Below are 15,606 nucleotides of genomic sequence, written 5' to 3' on the forward strand. Positions count from 1 at the left end.
AAAAGCCATTATTTTTAAAAATACTCCTAAATGTTGACAGGATGACAATTAGCTTAAAATTTTATCTCATTTTTCACACAAAACAACAGAAAAATATCTTTTCAATTTTTTCCCTTTTCTATAGAATCATGTATTAAATCAATTCATAGTTCCCTTTGATTGACTTTGTACAAAATGTTCTCCAAAAAATTATTTTATTTAAACAATTTTTTTTAAAATAAAAACTAATTAAAACACATTTAGAAAACTATTTTTTACACTTTACAAATACTCCAATTTCCTAACTTAAATATTTAAAAAATATTTCCACACATACTCTTACATCAACTTTCTTCAATCCTTAAGCACACAAGACTTATTGGTATATGCGTTTATAACGAACATAACTCGATAGTTTTTGCTCCATCCAATTCGATACAATAAAAAGAGTGTTGTTAAAGAGAAAAACAAAAAGGTGAGACGAATTATAAAATTAGGGAGGGAGAATTATGTTGCATCCTTCTTCTTCTGGCTCCAAGTCCCAACAACAAAAACTTCCACAAATTTGTTCCTTTTTTCTTATAACTTTCAAAATAATATTGACCCTTTTTTTGTTTTGTTTTAAAATTTTGTGTTAATTCCCCAATTCCCCAATATCTATAAAACCGATTGCTTCACGAACGCAGGGCGTTCAAAGGAGCTCAAGTTTTGGACGACAATGGAGGGTCTCGCTTCCCTCAGAACAATTCCCAACGTTCCCTTTCAACCCATCTCCTCTTCTACTCGCAGGTCAAAGTTTCTTTCCAGACGGTTGAATCTTGGGCCTTCAATGGACTCCTCTTTGAGGAATTCAATCACTCTTACCTCCTCCTCCTCCTCTTCTTCTCCCATGTTCACTGCCATCCGAGCTCAACAGGTTTTGATTTTCGACTTCTATGTTATTACAATTTCGAGACTTTTTTGCTGGGGTTGAGGGATTTTCTGTGTAGTTTGTGTATTCGTTGATTCTTTGTGCTTAATCTGCATTTTGCCCATCTGGGTAGATTTTGTTTTCTCGTATATTGATTTGAATGGTCGATATTTGGAGAGTTTTGTTGTAATTAGTATATATACTACTTGCTTTTCAGATAGAGTCAGAGGCTGGGTCAGCTGCGGCTTCCCCAGGTACTGAATCAGAAGAAAATGCTTTGAAAGTGAAGGAATGGGAAGTGGGGATGTTCCAAGATGAAGTAGCAGCAACTCAAGGCATTAGGATTCGTCGCAGGCCGCCCACTGGACCACCGTTGCATTATGTTGGACCCTTTCAGTTCAGATTACAGAATGAAGGAAACACTCCTAGGAATATTTTGGAGGAGATCGTATGGTACAAGGACAAGGAAGTTTCACAGGTAAACATTATGCGTATTGCTAGATGATATAATATCAAATTTGACATCACCCATCTGCTTAAAGTTGTTGGGTTAATTGATGATTTAAGATTGTATAAGAGCAAATGGTCGAGGAGGTCCTGTGTTGAGTGTGTTTCAAAACTTGCAATGTAATTATATTAGATATGATTTCACTTGTCATCTTAAGTTTTTGGGTCGATGGTAATTTAAGGACTTTTGGTTGATCTGCATTCCCATACTTTAGGATATTGTCTATTGGCTAATATTGTTCTTTGGTTTTTGTATGTTTCCAGATGAAAGAAAGAAGGCCTCTTTTTTCGTTGAAAAAGGATCTTGAGAGGGCCCCTCCTGCTAGAGATTTCCTTGGAGCTCTCAAAGCTGCCTACCTCAGAACTAATTTGCCTGGTTTGATCGCTGAAGTGAAAAAGGCTTCTCCTAGCAGAGGAGTTCTAAGGGAGGATTTTGATCCTGTGAGTTTCCTTGACTGTTTATTTTGTAGTCACATTTCATAAATCTCTACATAATTTTGACGCAGTAACTATAGCAGAAAATCCCTCTTTCATATTACCAAAATTTGCTTGAATTGTTAAAACAAGAAGGTTATAAAGGCCTAGGTTTGCATGCTTAGAGGATTTTTAGACTTAAGGTGTACGAGTTTCTGAAACCTTTGTTTGGTCTGTAAAAGAAATAGGTTATAAAAACATGGGTTTGTGGAACTTGTATTTAGTAGGTGTTATGTTTCGGAAAAGTTAGCATATAATATGAAGAGTAGGTTTCATGACTCATGAGTGTCGGTTTATTAGACATGAGTTCTTGTGGTATGTGAAATTAACAACTCTATATCATGGGATAAATAAATTCATTAGCAAGTGTAAGTTAGGTTTCTTAACCCAAGTTAGATGAACATGAATACATCACCTATGAGCCAAACGCCACTTAAGTATCAATGTTTATTTTTTCTCTCTTGAGAAACCAAGCTTTCACTGAGAAGAAACGAAAGAAAACTAGACAAAAGATTCATGGGCATTAAAAAATGGAAACCAGCCCATGCTAGGGGTGCCTAGTACCTAATACCAAGGGGCTCAAACTCAAATCCCTAGTAATAAGATCTCTTGAATGTATGTAAACCATATGCATAGTGTTTAACCTAAACCTTTTGTGCTAGTGTAGTTTTTTTTTTTTAAATAATGAGATTGCTTTCCTGTGCTATGCTGTTGATGGAAGGGGGTAAAACTGATTGAGATATGCTGTGTGTTTATTTCCAATGCTCAGTTTTATCAAGTTATGAAATGGAGTGGTGATGAATAAACTGGATACAGGGTCTTCTCCGACCCTAGGAATGGTAGCAATTTGTTTAACGGATCCGTTAAGTGCATCAAAGAACAAAAGGGGCAATAAATCTTTTATTTATTCTCAATAAAAGTTGCTGTACTTATAAAAACTGGTATAATAAAAGATTTAGAGGGAATAAATTCAATCCATGATGTCTACCCTTGGCACCCAAATGTTATATAAGGCTACGCAAGATGTCCCATGAGATCACTTGAGGTAGGCATGAGCTGGCACTAACACTAACGGACAATTAAAAAAATTAAGTGCATCAAACAAGGAACTGCCATCTGTATGTGCGTGCCTAAAACTTCAGTTGCAAAACAACACTAGGAAATCCAAGCCTTTTATTTAGTAAAATCCAAAATTCAACTACTTGTTAAGTGTAGCATTTATGTTTCAACCAGTCACTCTTGCATCAGAATAATCGTTTTATTTAATGTAAATTTGATAAATGATGATAGGTTGAGATTGCCCAAGCGTATGAGAAAGGTGGAGCAGCATGCCTTAGCGTTCTCACAGATGAAAAGTTTTTTCAGGTGAAGAACATTTTAGGAGCTCTGTCTTTCTTTCAATCTCTCGGATGGTGTTTGACTTTTTATTCATTTTCTTTTAGTATTTGAAGATGGTTGGATAATTTCCTGAGTTTTACATCTGTTGTTTTGGGGATTAGGGAAGCTTTGAGAATCTGGAGAAGATAAGGAATGCCGGTGTGAAGGTTTGTCTTATTTAATCACAATTTTATATATTGGTATGTGAATTGTACTTCTAAAAGTGGGAAACATATGCAGTGCCCTCTCTTGTGCAAAGAGTTTGTGGTTGATGCATGGCAGATCTACTATGCCCGATCCAAAGGTGCAGATGCCATTCTTTTGATCGCTGCTGTTTTGCCCGATCTTGACATTAAATATATGGTGAAAATCTGCAAGATGGTCGGTTTAACCCCTCTTGTTGAGGTTCGTGTACACATTATGTCTTGCACTACAATCTAGAAAACTCCCGTCTTTCCATCGTCTTAGCTGAATAGAATGGTGTTTTGTTCAGATCAGATATTGCTTACCATTATTGCACAATATTTAAAGATCTATACATGTTTTTTTACCTTTTACTTCATTTTTAGGTTCACGACGAGAAGGAAATGGATCGTATGCTTGCAATTGAAGGCATCGAGCTCATTGGCATCAACAATCGGAATCTCGGTAATGACTAACTACTTTTGTTACTTCGTTCGTATTTGTTAAACTTCTAATTTCTCCATTGATCAATATATTACATTCTTTCATACCAAACTGCATCGCTACTCTCTTCTTTAACTTGATATCTTTTAGTATGACATTGTACTCCCTAAATTTGAACAGCCATAGCTTTTAAGCAGTTATAGCATTTCGAAACACAAGCAATTGTCTGTTTCTTGCTTCTGAAGCACTCCTATTTCACCAATACACTGACGAAAGTTCCCATTGAAAGTTATCTTGCTTATATGCGTGTGCGTGAATCAATAACTTGCAGAAACATTCGAGGTTGATATCAGCAACACCAAAAAGCTTCTTGAAGGAGAGCGTGGACAAAAGATCCGCGAGAAGAATGTTATCGTAAGTATCAAGTGGACTTCTCTGCTGTTCAACAGCTTCTCAACAAACTAATTCTTTCCATCTTCTTTTATGAGAAAAACACACCAAACTTTTACATTATCTGATATTCACTTGATTGTTGTGAGGATTGTTCAGATAGTGGGAGAATCTGGGCTGTTCACTCCCGATGATATTGCTTATGTGCAAGAAGCTGGTGTTAAAGCTGTAAGCTCATATTTTGTTTAATGGCTTCCATTGTTGCATGACATGGAATTTTGAGATTGTTTAATGTTGGTTTCTGCAGGTACTGGTTGGCGAGTCGATTGTGAAACAGAGCGACCCGACGAAGGGAATAACTGGACTTTTTGGTAAAGACATTTCTGTTTAAGCTTAAAGAAAATTGGAAGTGTTGTATTTTGAATATGTTGGTTGTCCCCATTTGGCTCTAATTTTATTTATCTATATGGTATTTCGAGTTGTAAGTGATTAAATAGAGTCTGGATTGTCGCCCTGCCTTCCAAAATGGAAAAATAAGGCATGCGTTATACATTAGTACAATAAATGTTATAGGATACCATATCAGGTTCTCTCTCTTTGATGGATTTTCTTTTAGTTTCATGCATGAATATAGAGATAGTTGTGCGGTTGAACCAAACTCTGTGCCCAAACTGAAATTTGTTCCACCTTTAAAATCTAAAGTTATTTTTATTTTTACCCTTTGCTTGCACCATCATCACCTTATTCTGCTTGCTTCTCGACTGACTCCACGCTTGCTTGTAAAGAAGACACGTAAATATAGTTGGTGGGTTATGATAGTTAAACATATGATTTATGTTGCAACCTTGTTTGATCTAATAATTTTTCCTATCGGACTAAAATTTGACTTAGCTACTCATGACGTGACTAACTATCCTCATGATTAAAGGTTTAAATTCTTATATTTTCGAGTATATGATTTATATGAGTTCATAAAACACATTCTTTGTTAATATTTTCAAAATCTTATTATTATTTACAACATTTTCATTACAAACTTTGAAAATGTTTTCACATATTGAATTTTCTTTCTCGAAAATTATTGTCTTTGGTAAGCAAGGTTTGTTAGTTCTTCGTTTGAGATTGACTAGCAATTATTATAATTAGATTGTGATTAAAGTAATTGAAATGTAATGGTGAATGAATTACTTTTAGTTGTGTTTATAACGTTAAAAATAATAACCTCAAATGTGATTAGACTATTTTTTTTTATTGATTTTACTAATCTGTGTGAAAAAAATATGTTTTACCATAATATTCTTTGAATTTAAAAAAATACCCAAACCAAATATTAACATAGATTATTATCTTAAAATTTGTTAATCTAATTCACATATTAATTTGGTTGTAGATTCATTATTTTAAAGTAATGTTTTTAATTGATAGGATATCTATGACAAATATTTGTTAGATGAATATTATATTGTTTGTGGTTTTAAAAAAATAACAATAACCTAAATATGAAATTTGGAACCAAGAGTGAGAACTATGCTAGCGTGTATGACTTTAGCCACATGAAGTGAAATTTAAAAGTACATGCAGAAAAGCAGTTTCATCTTGCTCGATCTTTCTCAGTCTCGCACGATTAGTGTTGCTATTGCTTAATTTTGCTACATCGATGTCACTTTTCAGTCTCACTTGATCTCTCAGTTGTGACATCAACGTTATTGCTTAATTTTGCTACATCGGTGTCACTCTTCAGTCTCACTTGATCTCTCAGTTGTGTAGTTGATGTCGCTCTCGCCCATTTCGGGTAGAGTTGCTATCATTGTTGGTATCGTTCTCGCCACTCTCGGAGAATAAGGAGACCTGGGGATGAGAAAAAGTGGAGCTTTTTTTAAAAAATAATTTAAAATTTAAAACATAGGTAAAATATAGATTAGATGCAAAACTATTGACAAAAAAAAGTTGTTTAGGTGAAGTCGTGTATCCCGTCCACGACTTCTATGCAGTAGACACCACATCTTTCAACTTTTATTTTATTTATATATATATATATATTATATTAGTAGACCTCCCACTTTCTTATTTTCTCATTATTTATATATACATACCAACACAACACGTATATATCTTAAACATTCAAATTCTAAAAATTTATTTCTTTATTATTTTTTCTTTTTTCTTTATATATATTTAAATATCTCAATCTTCAATTTTCAAATTTTCTAATTTAATTTAATTACTTCTTAATCAAAATTATGCATATCTTTCTTCTTCAATTTTTAATTTTTTTAAAAATTCATATTAACAAAATATGTTATTAAAAAATATTAAATAAATGAAAATAGTAATAATAATAAGAAGTTAATTATAATAATAACACTTTAAACCCACCATCCCTAATTGAATAATTTTTTTTTTTTTTTATGTTTATGACCAAAGGAAAAATAAATAGAAAGAATGGATTCAATTACAAATTAAATTTAAACAACTTAACTGAATCAATATTATATATATATATATATATATATATATTAAATATTTCAATCTTCAACATTTTTTATTAAATTAAATTAATTTAATTATTTCTTAACCAAAATTATATATATCTTTTTCTAATTTTCTATTTAAAAAAACACATATATTAACCAAATATCTTATTAAAAATATATTAATCAAATTAAAATAACATAATAATAATAATCGAAAAAAGTTGAAGCTTACTCTAATAATAATAACAACAATAATTTGCAATCTAAAATTATTAGCTAAGTTTTTAAAATTTAATTTGTAATCAAACCAATTATTATTATTATTATTACTATTTTCATTTGTTTAAAATTTTATTCATGGCTAATCGGTGGCATCAAATGTTATTTTTTTTGTTGGAGTAACTTCAACTTCTCTCCATTATTATTATTACTATTTTCATTTGTTTAATATATTTTTTAATAACATATTTTGTTAATATATGATTTTTTTAAAAAAGGAATGAAAATTGAAAAAAAGAAGATACGTATAATTTTGATTAATAAATAATTTAATTATATTATAGATAATGATTTTAATAAGAAAAATTGAATATTGAAGATTGTGATATTTAAACATATATTTTTACAATCGAATGTTTATTATATATATATATAAATGAGAATAAGTAGAATAGGTAGAATTCACTCCTAATATATATAAATAATGAGAAAATAAGAAAGGGTGGAACCCAATGTAATATATATATAAAGTAAAAGTGAAAATAGCATAGCTGAAATTAACTTCACCTAAACTCATCTACTTTTTGCATTTGCTTTTAAAATTTACTTTATTTAAAAAAAAGTTGGAAAAAGTGTGAAGTTAAAGAGGGAAAAGACAAAAGAAAATACTAAATAAGCAAAGGAGGGTAATGCTGTCAAACTTTAAAGCTACATTTAATATTTTAAATAAAATTTGGGTCATTTACCATAAAATGGGTCAATTTGACAATTAAATCAATATATTTGTACCAAAACGTAACTATTGGGAAATTTGGGAGTTAAAGTTCACGACTTTGAGTTTCAATCGAAGAAACAAACCATTGTGTTTAACATTTTCTGCTTTCTTATTGGTCAAAGTCTCGTCATCCATCCAATAATATTTCGACACGTCATAATCCGACATCGTAACAAATCGGAAGCGACGTAAAAGGTTAACATTTTTTCTATATTGAGTTAAAAACATTTAATCTCTCACATTCTTCGAACTCCCAACTGCGCCACCGTCTGTTTTGACCCTTTTTCTGATCTCTTCCCTTCGGATTAAATTAACCCTTTAACTTATTCTAACTCTCAGATTCTCTCTTCCTCCAATTGGCGGCAAGCAACTCTTTGTTCATCCTCTCAATTCCTAAATTTTGAGGTAATTTACGTACCCTTTTGTTTCTTCTTTCCTTTTCTTCATCACGGATCCTGAAGATTTGACTTTTTTTTTGTATGATTCTTATTATTTTTCATATGGGTTTGTGATTTTTTTGAAGATATGGAGCGATGGGCTATGAGATTTGTGATGATGATGGCGTTTGTTGGGGTTTTGCTGTTGAGTTTGAGAAAATCAGAAGGGATTAGGTTTGTGATTGACAGGGAAGAATGTTTCTCTCACCATGTTCAATACGAGGGAGATACTGTTCATGTTTCTTTTGTTGTAATCAAGGCAGATTCACCATGGCATTATGGCGATGATGGCGTTGATCTTGTGGTATCATTCTTCTACACTTTCCTTTGTTTTGCTTTCCTTTTCATTAATAGCATTTGAAACTATAGGCAGACGATGTTCATGGGTTCCTTTTTTGTGTTTCTTAATTCTTTGTTAAGTGCATTATTGGTTCTTCTCGGGCAAGGCCTTAACTTGGTATTAGAGATGATTAGTTTTTGAGATGCATTGGTTTGACTGAGTGACAGAGACCTCTTAATAAAAGCTATTACCATGTTTCCCCGTTAAGAGGACTAATAGTAAAACTAGAATGGGGAAGGATTGATCTTTGTCCCAGAGGTGGTTAGTCTTTAAGGTTGTTTTTCAGAACTCAAGGACACAGTTGTACAATTTATATAGCAAATTCTGTTTAAGTAAGGTCGTGGCTTTAGCTTGTTTCATGGAGCTCCTATTTATAAAAGTTATGACATAGTTCTTGGGTGCTAGAAAATTTATTTTAGTATTAGTGGTGGCTAGCTTTAAGTTATTTTTGTGAGGAGAGAGAGAGAGAGAGACAGAGTACCTCCGAACTCCGAACTCCTAACTATATCTACTTCTTAGTGCTTGGGTTGGGGTGCTTGTAAAGACCAATGCTAAAATAAGAATGGGCAGAGATTTGTCTTAGTAGAAAAGATGGTTAATTTTGTGGAGATGCTTTGATTTGGATAGTGACGGACCATTCTAATAAGAGCTATGTCTTAGTTCTTGAAGTGATAGAAAGATTATTACTAAAACAAAAATGTGTAGAGGCATCTTAGTTTAAGGGGTGGCTAATTCTTATAATTTAATTTTTGGAGATGTTTTGATATTTATTTTATAGGGAAGGAGGGAGAGTGACATACAAATGATAGATTTTTTTTTTAATCAGAAACAGAGAAATTTATATATATAAATCGGCAAGAAGAAAAACAGCCAAAGGGCGAGGGGTTGAGAACCCCACCCCCTACCCTAACAAAAAGACCAAACAATAAGTGCCTTCTAGTTGTGAATAATCATGAGAAGGTTGTAATTACAAAATAACTGTGTAGTTTGTACACCATCAAGAGGTCATATGCTGCACAAGAGCCCAAAAAGAATTGAAAGAGCTAAACTTATCATCGAACACCCTACTATCTCTTTCATTCCAAATATGCCACAAGAGAGCATGGGTTGCACAACTCCACAGAATTTGTTCTTTTTCACAAAAAGCTGCCCCCATCAGACCCTCCATCATCCATTCTTCGACCCACAATGGGAGACAGCCATCCAATCCAAAGGTCTCAAAAATAATATTCCACCCTTTGGATGCGAACACAAACTCGCAGTATAAATAAAGGTGATCTTAGTCTCAGCCTCCTTTCGGAAACTTCCTTTGGAGCTTTTCCTGGGTGTTGAGACCTCTTAGGCGAGGGACTAAATAAGATTGACCCAAGGAAACTTTACTTTAGTAGCCCCCTTGGTCAACTTTAGAAAACTAGACATGGTAGAAAACTGGCCCAAAGCTTGCAACTTCCACCATAAGCTGTCTTTTGCTCTATTCACCACCCAACCAGTCAGCAGCTGAGCAAGAGCATTATAATTGCCAATTTCTCTATCAAACAATCTCCTTCTCAACCCCAGATCCCAAGCTCGATTAGAATCAACCCAACAATCTGCCACCACAACATTCTTTTTTGAGGAAATAATGTAGATGTCATGGTACAAGGAAGCAAGAGGCTGGGCTGCACAACACCTATCCTCCCAAACTTTATGTGTTTCCCATCACCCTCTACCATTCCATAATCTGAAGCTGCCTTTGTCTTTAGGCTTGATACAACTCCACCTGTGCTCCTTCACGCCGTAAATATAGTCTACTAGGCATTTCTTCATGACAAAGCCTCCAAAGCCACTTCATCAAGAGAGCAAAATTCTTCTGATTGAGAGAGCCGATTCCCAACCCCTCATAAATCGTTGGGAGAGAGGTCCACTTCCAGCTAACAAGATGGGAGGCCGACATAGTGAGTGCTTATTAGGCTGGTTTATCATATCGACCACCCCAAACAAAGTCACAAATAAGCTTTTCCACGCGAGAAATAAAACCTTTCGGAGCCTTTGTTAAGGAGAAAAAGTAACGAGGTAAACTTTGATTAACCGATTGAGCAAAGAATAAGTCTACTGCCTTTGGACAGGACCAATCCATGCCACTTACCAATTTTAGTTTTAAATTTCTCCTCAAGAGCAACTCGAGCCTCCTTAGTTGTGGCCTTCCCACCAAGGGGAAACCCTTGGTAAACAAAAGTTAATTGATCAACTTTGCAACCCAACTCACTAGCTTTTGAAGCAACCTCCTCGTCACAAAGATTAATCTCAATAAGAGAAGTTTTGGCAGCATTGAGGGCTAGGCTCAAATCAAGTAAGAAAAGATTGACAATAGACCACCAAGCCCTAAGATTTTCATCACCCCAAGAGCAAAAGATCGAAATGTCATCGACATACTGAAGGTGCATTACCTCAACCGAAGGGTTGCCAAAGGAAAAGCCATGGATCAATCTTCTTTTGTTACAACAGTGAACAATATTACTGAACGCATCGCCAACAATGGTAAGAAGGACAGGGGAGACGGCGTGCCTTTGCCTAAGCCCTCCATGTCCCATAATCTTCCCACGTGGTCTTCCATTGATAATGACAGAGAAATTGATAGATGAAAGATAGCCCCAAATCCATCTCCTCCACCTTTTCCCAAAACCTTTGAGCTTGAGGATCTCATTGAGGAAGGTGCAGTTGACTTTATCATAAGCCTTCTCAAGATTAAGCTTTAACACAAGTTGTCACGACCCGCTTCGTCGGCACACGCTCTCTCGGATGCAGTGTGTTCAGCGACATGCAATGCTTGGGAGACTAAACTATAGCAAAGCGAAAGCCCCCTTCTTCCCATCCACCTTCCATTCTTCAAGAGATTCTGAAGCAGTTAAATGGCATCAAGGATTTTCCTCCCTTCCACAAAAGCCACTTGAGCATCATGGATAGTGGAAGGAAGGATCTTTTTCAGTCTTCTGGTGAGGACTTCGAAAATATTTTTATACAGAGATGTCACTAAGCTGATAGGTCAGAACTCACTTACTCGTGTAGGCTTCTTCTTTTTGGGATCAAGCAGATGTTAGTTTCATCGCACCTTTTGTTTGAAATTTCGTTTTTAAAAAACTCATGGAACATTCAATCAAATCACTTTTTAAAATGTTCCATGAAATTTTACAAAACTCCTGTCATGCCATCAAGCCCTAGCGAATTAATGTTCCCCAAATCAAAGACAACAGCCCGATTCTCTTCCTCTTCGAAAGGAGCCTGCCTAGCCTCACCATTCATCAGTCTATAATTCAGCCCATCAAAGATAAGACGAGGATTGTCATCTTTCTTATACAACCTGCTACAAAAACTAACAATCTTATCAGTAATCTCATTGTCTCTAAGAAGAATTCTACCCTCAGTCTTCCATTCTACCCTCAGTAATCTTCAATCAAACCCAACTCCACCTGTCCATCTATGAAAAAGTTGGAATATTTTCATCTCCTTTAATGTGTTTACTAAGTAAATAATATTGAAAGGCGTCTGTAAAGGCTCATCACCTTTCTATTTACCTTTATATCACTGAGAATGGATGCAAAAGCTTCTACTTCATATCAATGAATCAACTTCACCTGTGAAAGGTCCAAATCTTGTTTCTTATCCTGCTCTAAATTGGACACAATGAACAACTTACGTAAATATGGATTCTACGTCACCCATCAGATAGTATTTCTGATACATTTTAAAATAATGTTGTTGTGGGAAAGAAATTTAAGCTAGAAATGAACATAATTAACTAGAAAATCTTTTGAGAGACTATGAAGTCTCCAAAATTGGCTTGTTTTTTACTTGAACATAAGCCTGATTTCATGCTTAGAATCTGTCATTGTAGTCATTTGTGTACTGCATTGTCAAGAAGCCTTTGGACTATGCTTTGAAGTTGAGTTGGTTATTATTTAGACGATTAAGCAGTTTTTCTTAAACGGAAACAAACCTCCTTATTAGTGAAAATAAACGAGACTTTAAGCTCAAAGTACAAGAGTATTATACTAAGAGCAAAAAGAACTAAGGGAGAATACAGGCTAAAACGAAAACAAAACTATACTTGTGCAGCATAAAATATGGCAACCTATAAATCAAATTCAACCAGAAAAGTAACAAGCAAAACATAGCCTCTCGAAGATGAAACATCTTAAGAAGGCTAAATACAAACCAAAACTTAAAAACTCACGAGAGGAGCCCTTTCAAATAAAAACTTGCACGCCCAAATCTTCAAGATGAAAGTAGAAAGAGAAGCGCCAAGTAGAAGCAACCGGCTGCCTCAAATCTGTCTTGTCAAAACCATCCAGAACCCAAAGGAACTCCAATAAAACTTCCAAAACAAACAGAATCTGATTCCAAAAGAACTCCCAAACAGATGCGCCCCTTGGCAAGCCAGAAATACGGAGACCAAACACAAAACCAACATCAAGCAAACTACTAAAATAACGGAGACGATTTAGCAGTTAAAGCTATGTATAGACTCTAGAGACTATATTTGGCGATTTTCTCTTCTTGTGGAGTTCTTATTATTAGACCCTTGTGTTATATTGCTTTCACTGATAGAATATGTTGTTGATCCAATATTTTCTTTGCAATATAGATAAAGGGACCTTCTGGTGAACATCTTCATGATTTCCGTGATAAGACTAGTGAAAAGCATGAATTTATTGCTCACAACAAAGGTCTTCATCGATTCTGCTTCACGAACAAGTCTCCGTATCATGAAACCATTGATTTTGATGTGCACGTTGGCCACTTTTCTTATCATGAGCAACATGCAAAAGATGGTAAGATGCCATTTCCCTGTTTTATTATTACCTGACCTTTTACAAGTTAAAATCAATCTCAAAACTGGTGCATACTACAGAGCATTTCAACCCTTTGATGGATCAAATATCTAAGTTGGAGGAAGCTCTTTACAATATTCAGTTCGAACAACATTGGTTAGAGGCTCAGACTGATCGCCAGGCAATAGGTAACATTGATGTACATGTCTTGAATTTAAATAATTTCCATGACATCAGCTTAGGAATTTAATTTCTTTTGCCGAAGTTAGTCCTTGATAACATTGACATCAAGTAACTTACAAATCTAAACACATTAATCAAGTGAGCTCTGGAAATAGAAGTTTTTGGCATTACTCAAGCACCAATGATCGTGATGGTAGCTTTCTTCTTCATCATTGTTGCTGAGGCCATGTTAGATTTAGGGGGATAATGGCAATTTCCGGAAACTAGACTAACATGTATAAGAGAATGATTTATGAGACCTTATTTGATAACCATTTAACTTTTGTTTCTATTTTTTGAAAATTAAATTTATAAACACTACTTCTACTTGTAAATTTCCATGTTTTTTTCATTCAAGCTTTTAAAAAAAACAGTTTTCAAAAATGTGTTTTTACTTTTTCAACAAACGTGGAAATCATAATATGGAAAATTTGGGAGGAAACAAATATAAATTTTAAAAGAGAAAACTAAAACCAAAAAAGGGTCGAACAATGGAATGACTTCAAAAGACTTTGGATCTAATCTTAACCTCAGTTGTGTTGCTCAAATTACATTGTGAAGATAGATACAACCTAACAAAACCTATGTGGTTTGGGTTGTGTTGATGTAGAACTCGGTTAAATATTCTGTTCAATCTCGATACTTGTTGAAACAAGGAAAACCCATAATGTATTTATGTGGTATGGTTTTTTATTGCAGTGAATGAAGGAATGGGCAAAAGGGCAATTCACAAGGCAATGTTTGAATCAGCAGCACTGGTAGGGGCCAGTGTCCTCCAAGTCTATTTGCTGCAGCGCTTGTTTGAAAGGAAGCTTGGGACATCCAGAGTTTAATCAAACAAATTCACCTTTCCCTTCTTTTTCTTTTTCTTTTTTTACTCTCCTATTTATGGCTTTATCATTTTGTATCTTTTTCCCTCACATGATCGTAACATACTAGTTGACTTTAATATAAATTTTTCTTCTCTTTTTCTCTTGTCTGGTTCAATAAGCAATTACTTTCCTATGTTCTTGAGTTTCTGCATCAGTTGACTTGTATAGTTGAGTGGCATTCCTTTTTTAGAATTTAAATACCAGTTGTTCAATCATTGAACAAATCATGTTCGTTGTACAATTATAGAACAAATCATGTTCATGGTCGAGGGTAGTATACTTTTTTTATTTTTTAGAAATACATATTTTCTCCTATTATCATTTATTTATCTTAATTAATTACGCTATGATCAAGATCAAGTTTGATAATTGAGAATTGTTTTTCAATGATTTTTTTTCCCTTATGAGATGAAAGAAATGTAATATAGGTTGAGTAGTGAGTAGGAAGAGAAGAATCGTTTTTCTTATATAAATTCTTAAGACTATAAAGTTGATATCTTTTCTCTAAATTCTGAATCTCAAGAAATTATTTTCGAAGTAGGTAAATGTAGGTATTTATTTTGTTTTCCTTTTATCTTAAGCACCCTACCAATGCATGTAACACCTTCACCTTGGAAACTCATCCAAATGGCATATACTGTATTCTATTTCAAAAGTAGTATATATTAATATCAATTACATTCGAAAAGTCATCTCTACTATCTCATAAATAGGGCGCTTATATTACTTGAATAGCACAAACACTCTATTATAAAGTAATATGGAAATTCATTAAAAAAATGTAGGGGTAAAAGTGATATAGAAAATACATGTAAATATTCTTCCTACTAGTCCATTTAATATAGTAGAGATATTATTTCGTTCGAATTATTTGTTTTTTCTCTTCTTTTGGGCAAGGGTCCATTTTGCCCTTCTCAGATTATCTCGTTCAAATTGTAGGTTTTTTTCTTCTTTTTGGGCAAGGGACCCGTACTTTTACCATTTTTACCATTTTAGGATGTGACGACATGCCATGTGATAATATGATTGGAGAGTTCAATTGATGTGCATACCATTTTACGTAATTATTACAAAGTAGTTTTACCGTAGATTAATATATAATAATAATTGAAAACATTGGATGTATGATAATAGTTCAGTAGGAGGTTCAAATGTCACCTAAAAGTTAGAACAAAATTTAAAACATACCAAAACT

The 15,606-nt window shown here is 34.0% G+C and overlaps 2 protein-coding genes across 2 annotated transcripts; both read left to right on the forward strand.

Moving 5' to 3' along the window:
* Positions 1 to 435: 435 nt before the first annotated feature.
* Positions 436 to 4,981, forward strand: LOC101215121 (indole-3-glycerol phosphate synthase, chloroplastic). The gene is made up of 10 exons (XM_004144504.3): positions 436 to 895; positions 1,107 to 1,367; positions 1,661 to 1,837; positions 3,161 to 3,235; positions 3,370 to 3,414; positions 3,488 to 3,652; positions 3,817 to 3,895; positions 4,206 to 4,288; positions 4,424 to 4,492; positions 4,572 to 4,981. Exons 1-10 carry the CDS (start codon positions 698 to 700, stop codon positions 4,653 to 4,655), a joined length of 1,236 nt encoding a protein of 411 aa, XP_004144552.2. The 5' UTR covers positions 436 to 697; the 3' UTR covers positions 4,656 to 4,981.
* A 2,948-nt stretch (positions 4,982 to 7,929) lies between these two features.
* LOC101214887 (transmembrane emp24 domain-containing protein p24beta2) lies at positions 7,930 to 14,562 on the forward strand. Its single transcript, XM_004144503.3, has 5 exons — positions 7,930 to 8,137; positions 8,256 to 8,473; positions 13,131 to 13,317; positions 13,398 to 13,505; positions 14,239 to 14,562. The coding sequence occupies exons 2-5, from the start codon at positions 8,258 to 8,260 to the stop codon at positions 14,370 to 14,372; spliced, it is 645 nt and encodes a 214-aa protein (XP_004144551.1). The 5' UTR covers positions 7,930 to 8,137; positions 8,256 to 8,257; the 3' UTR covers positions 14,373 to 14,562.
* Positions 14,563 to 15,606: the final 1,044 nt, after the last annotated feature.

Source organism: Cucumis sativus, chromosome 7 (genome assembly GCF_000004075.3).
Source record: "Cucumis sativus cultivar 9930 chromosome 7, Cucumber_9930_V3, whole genome shotgun sequence".
Classification (NCBI taxonomy): domain Eukaryota; kingdom Viridiplantae; phylum Streptophyta; class Magnoliopsida; order Cucurbitales; family Cucurbitaceae; genus Cucumis; species Cucumis sativus.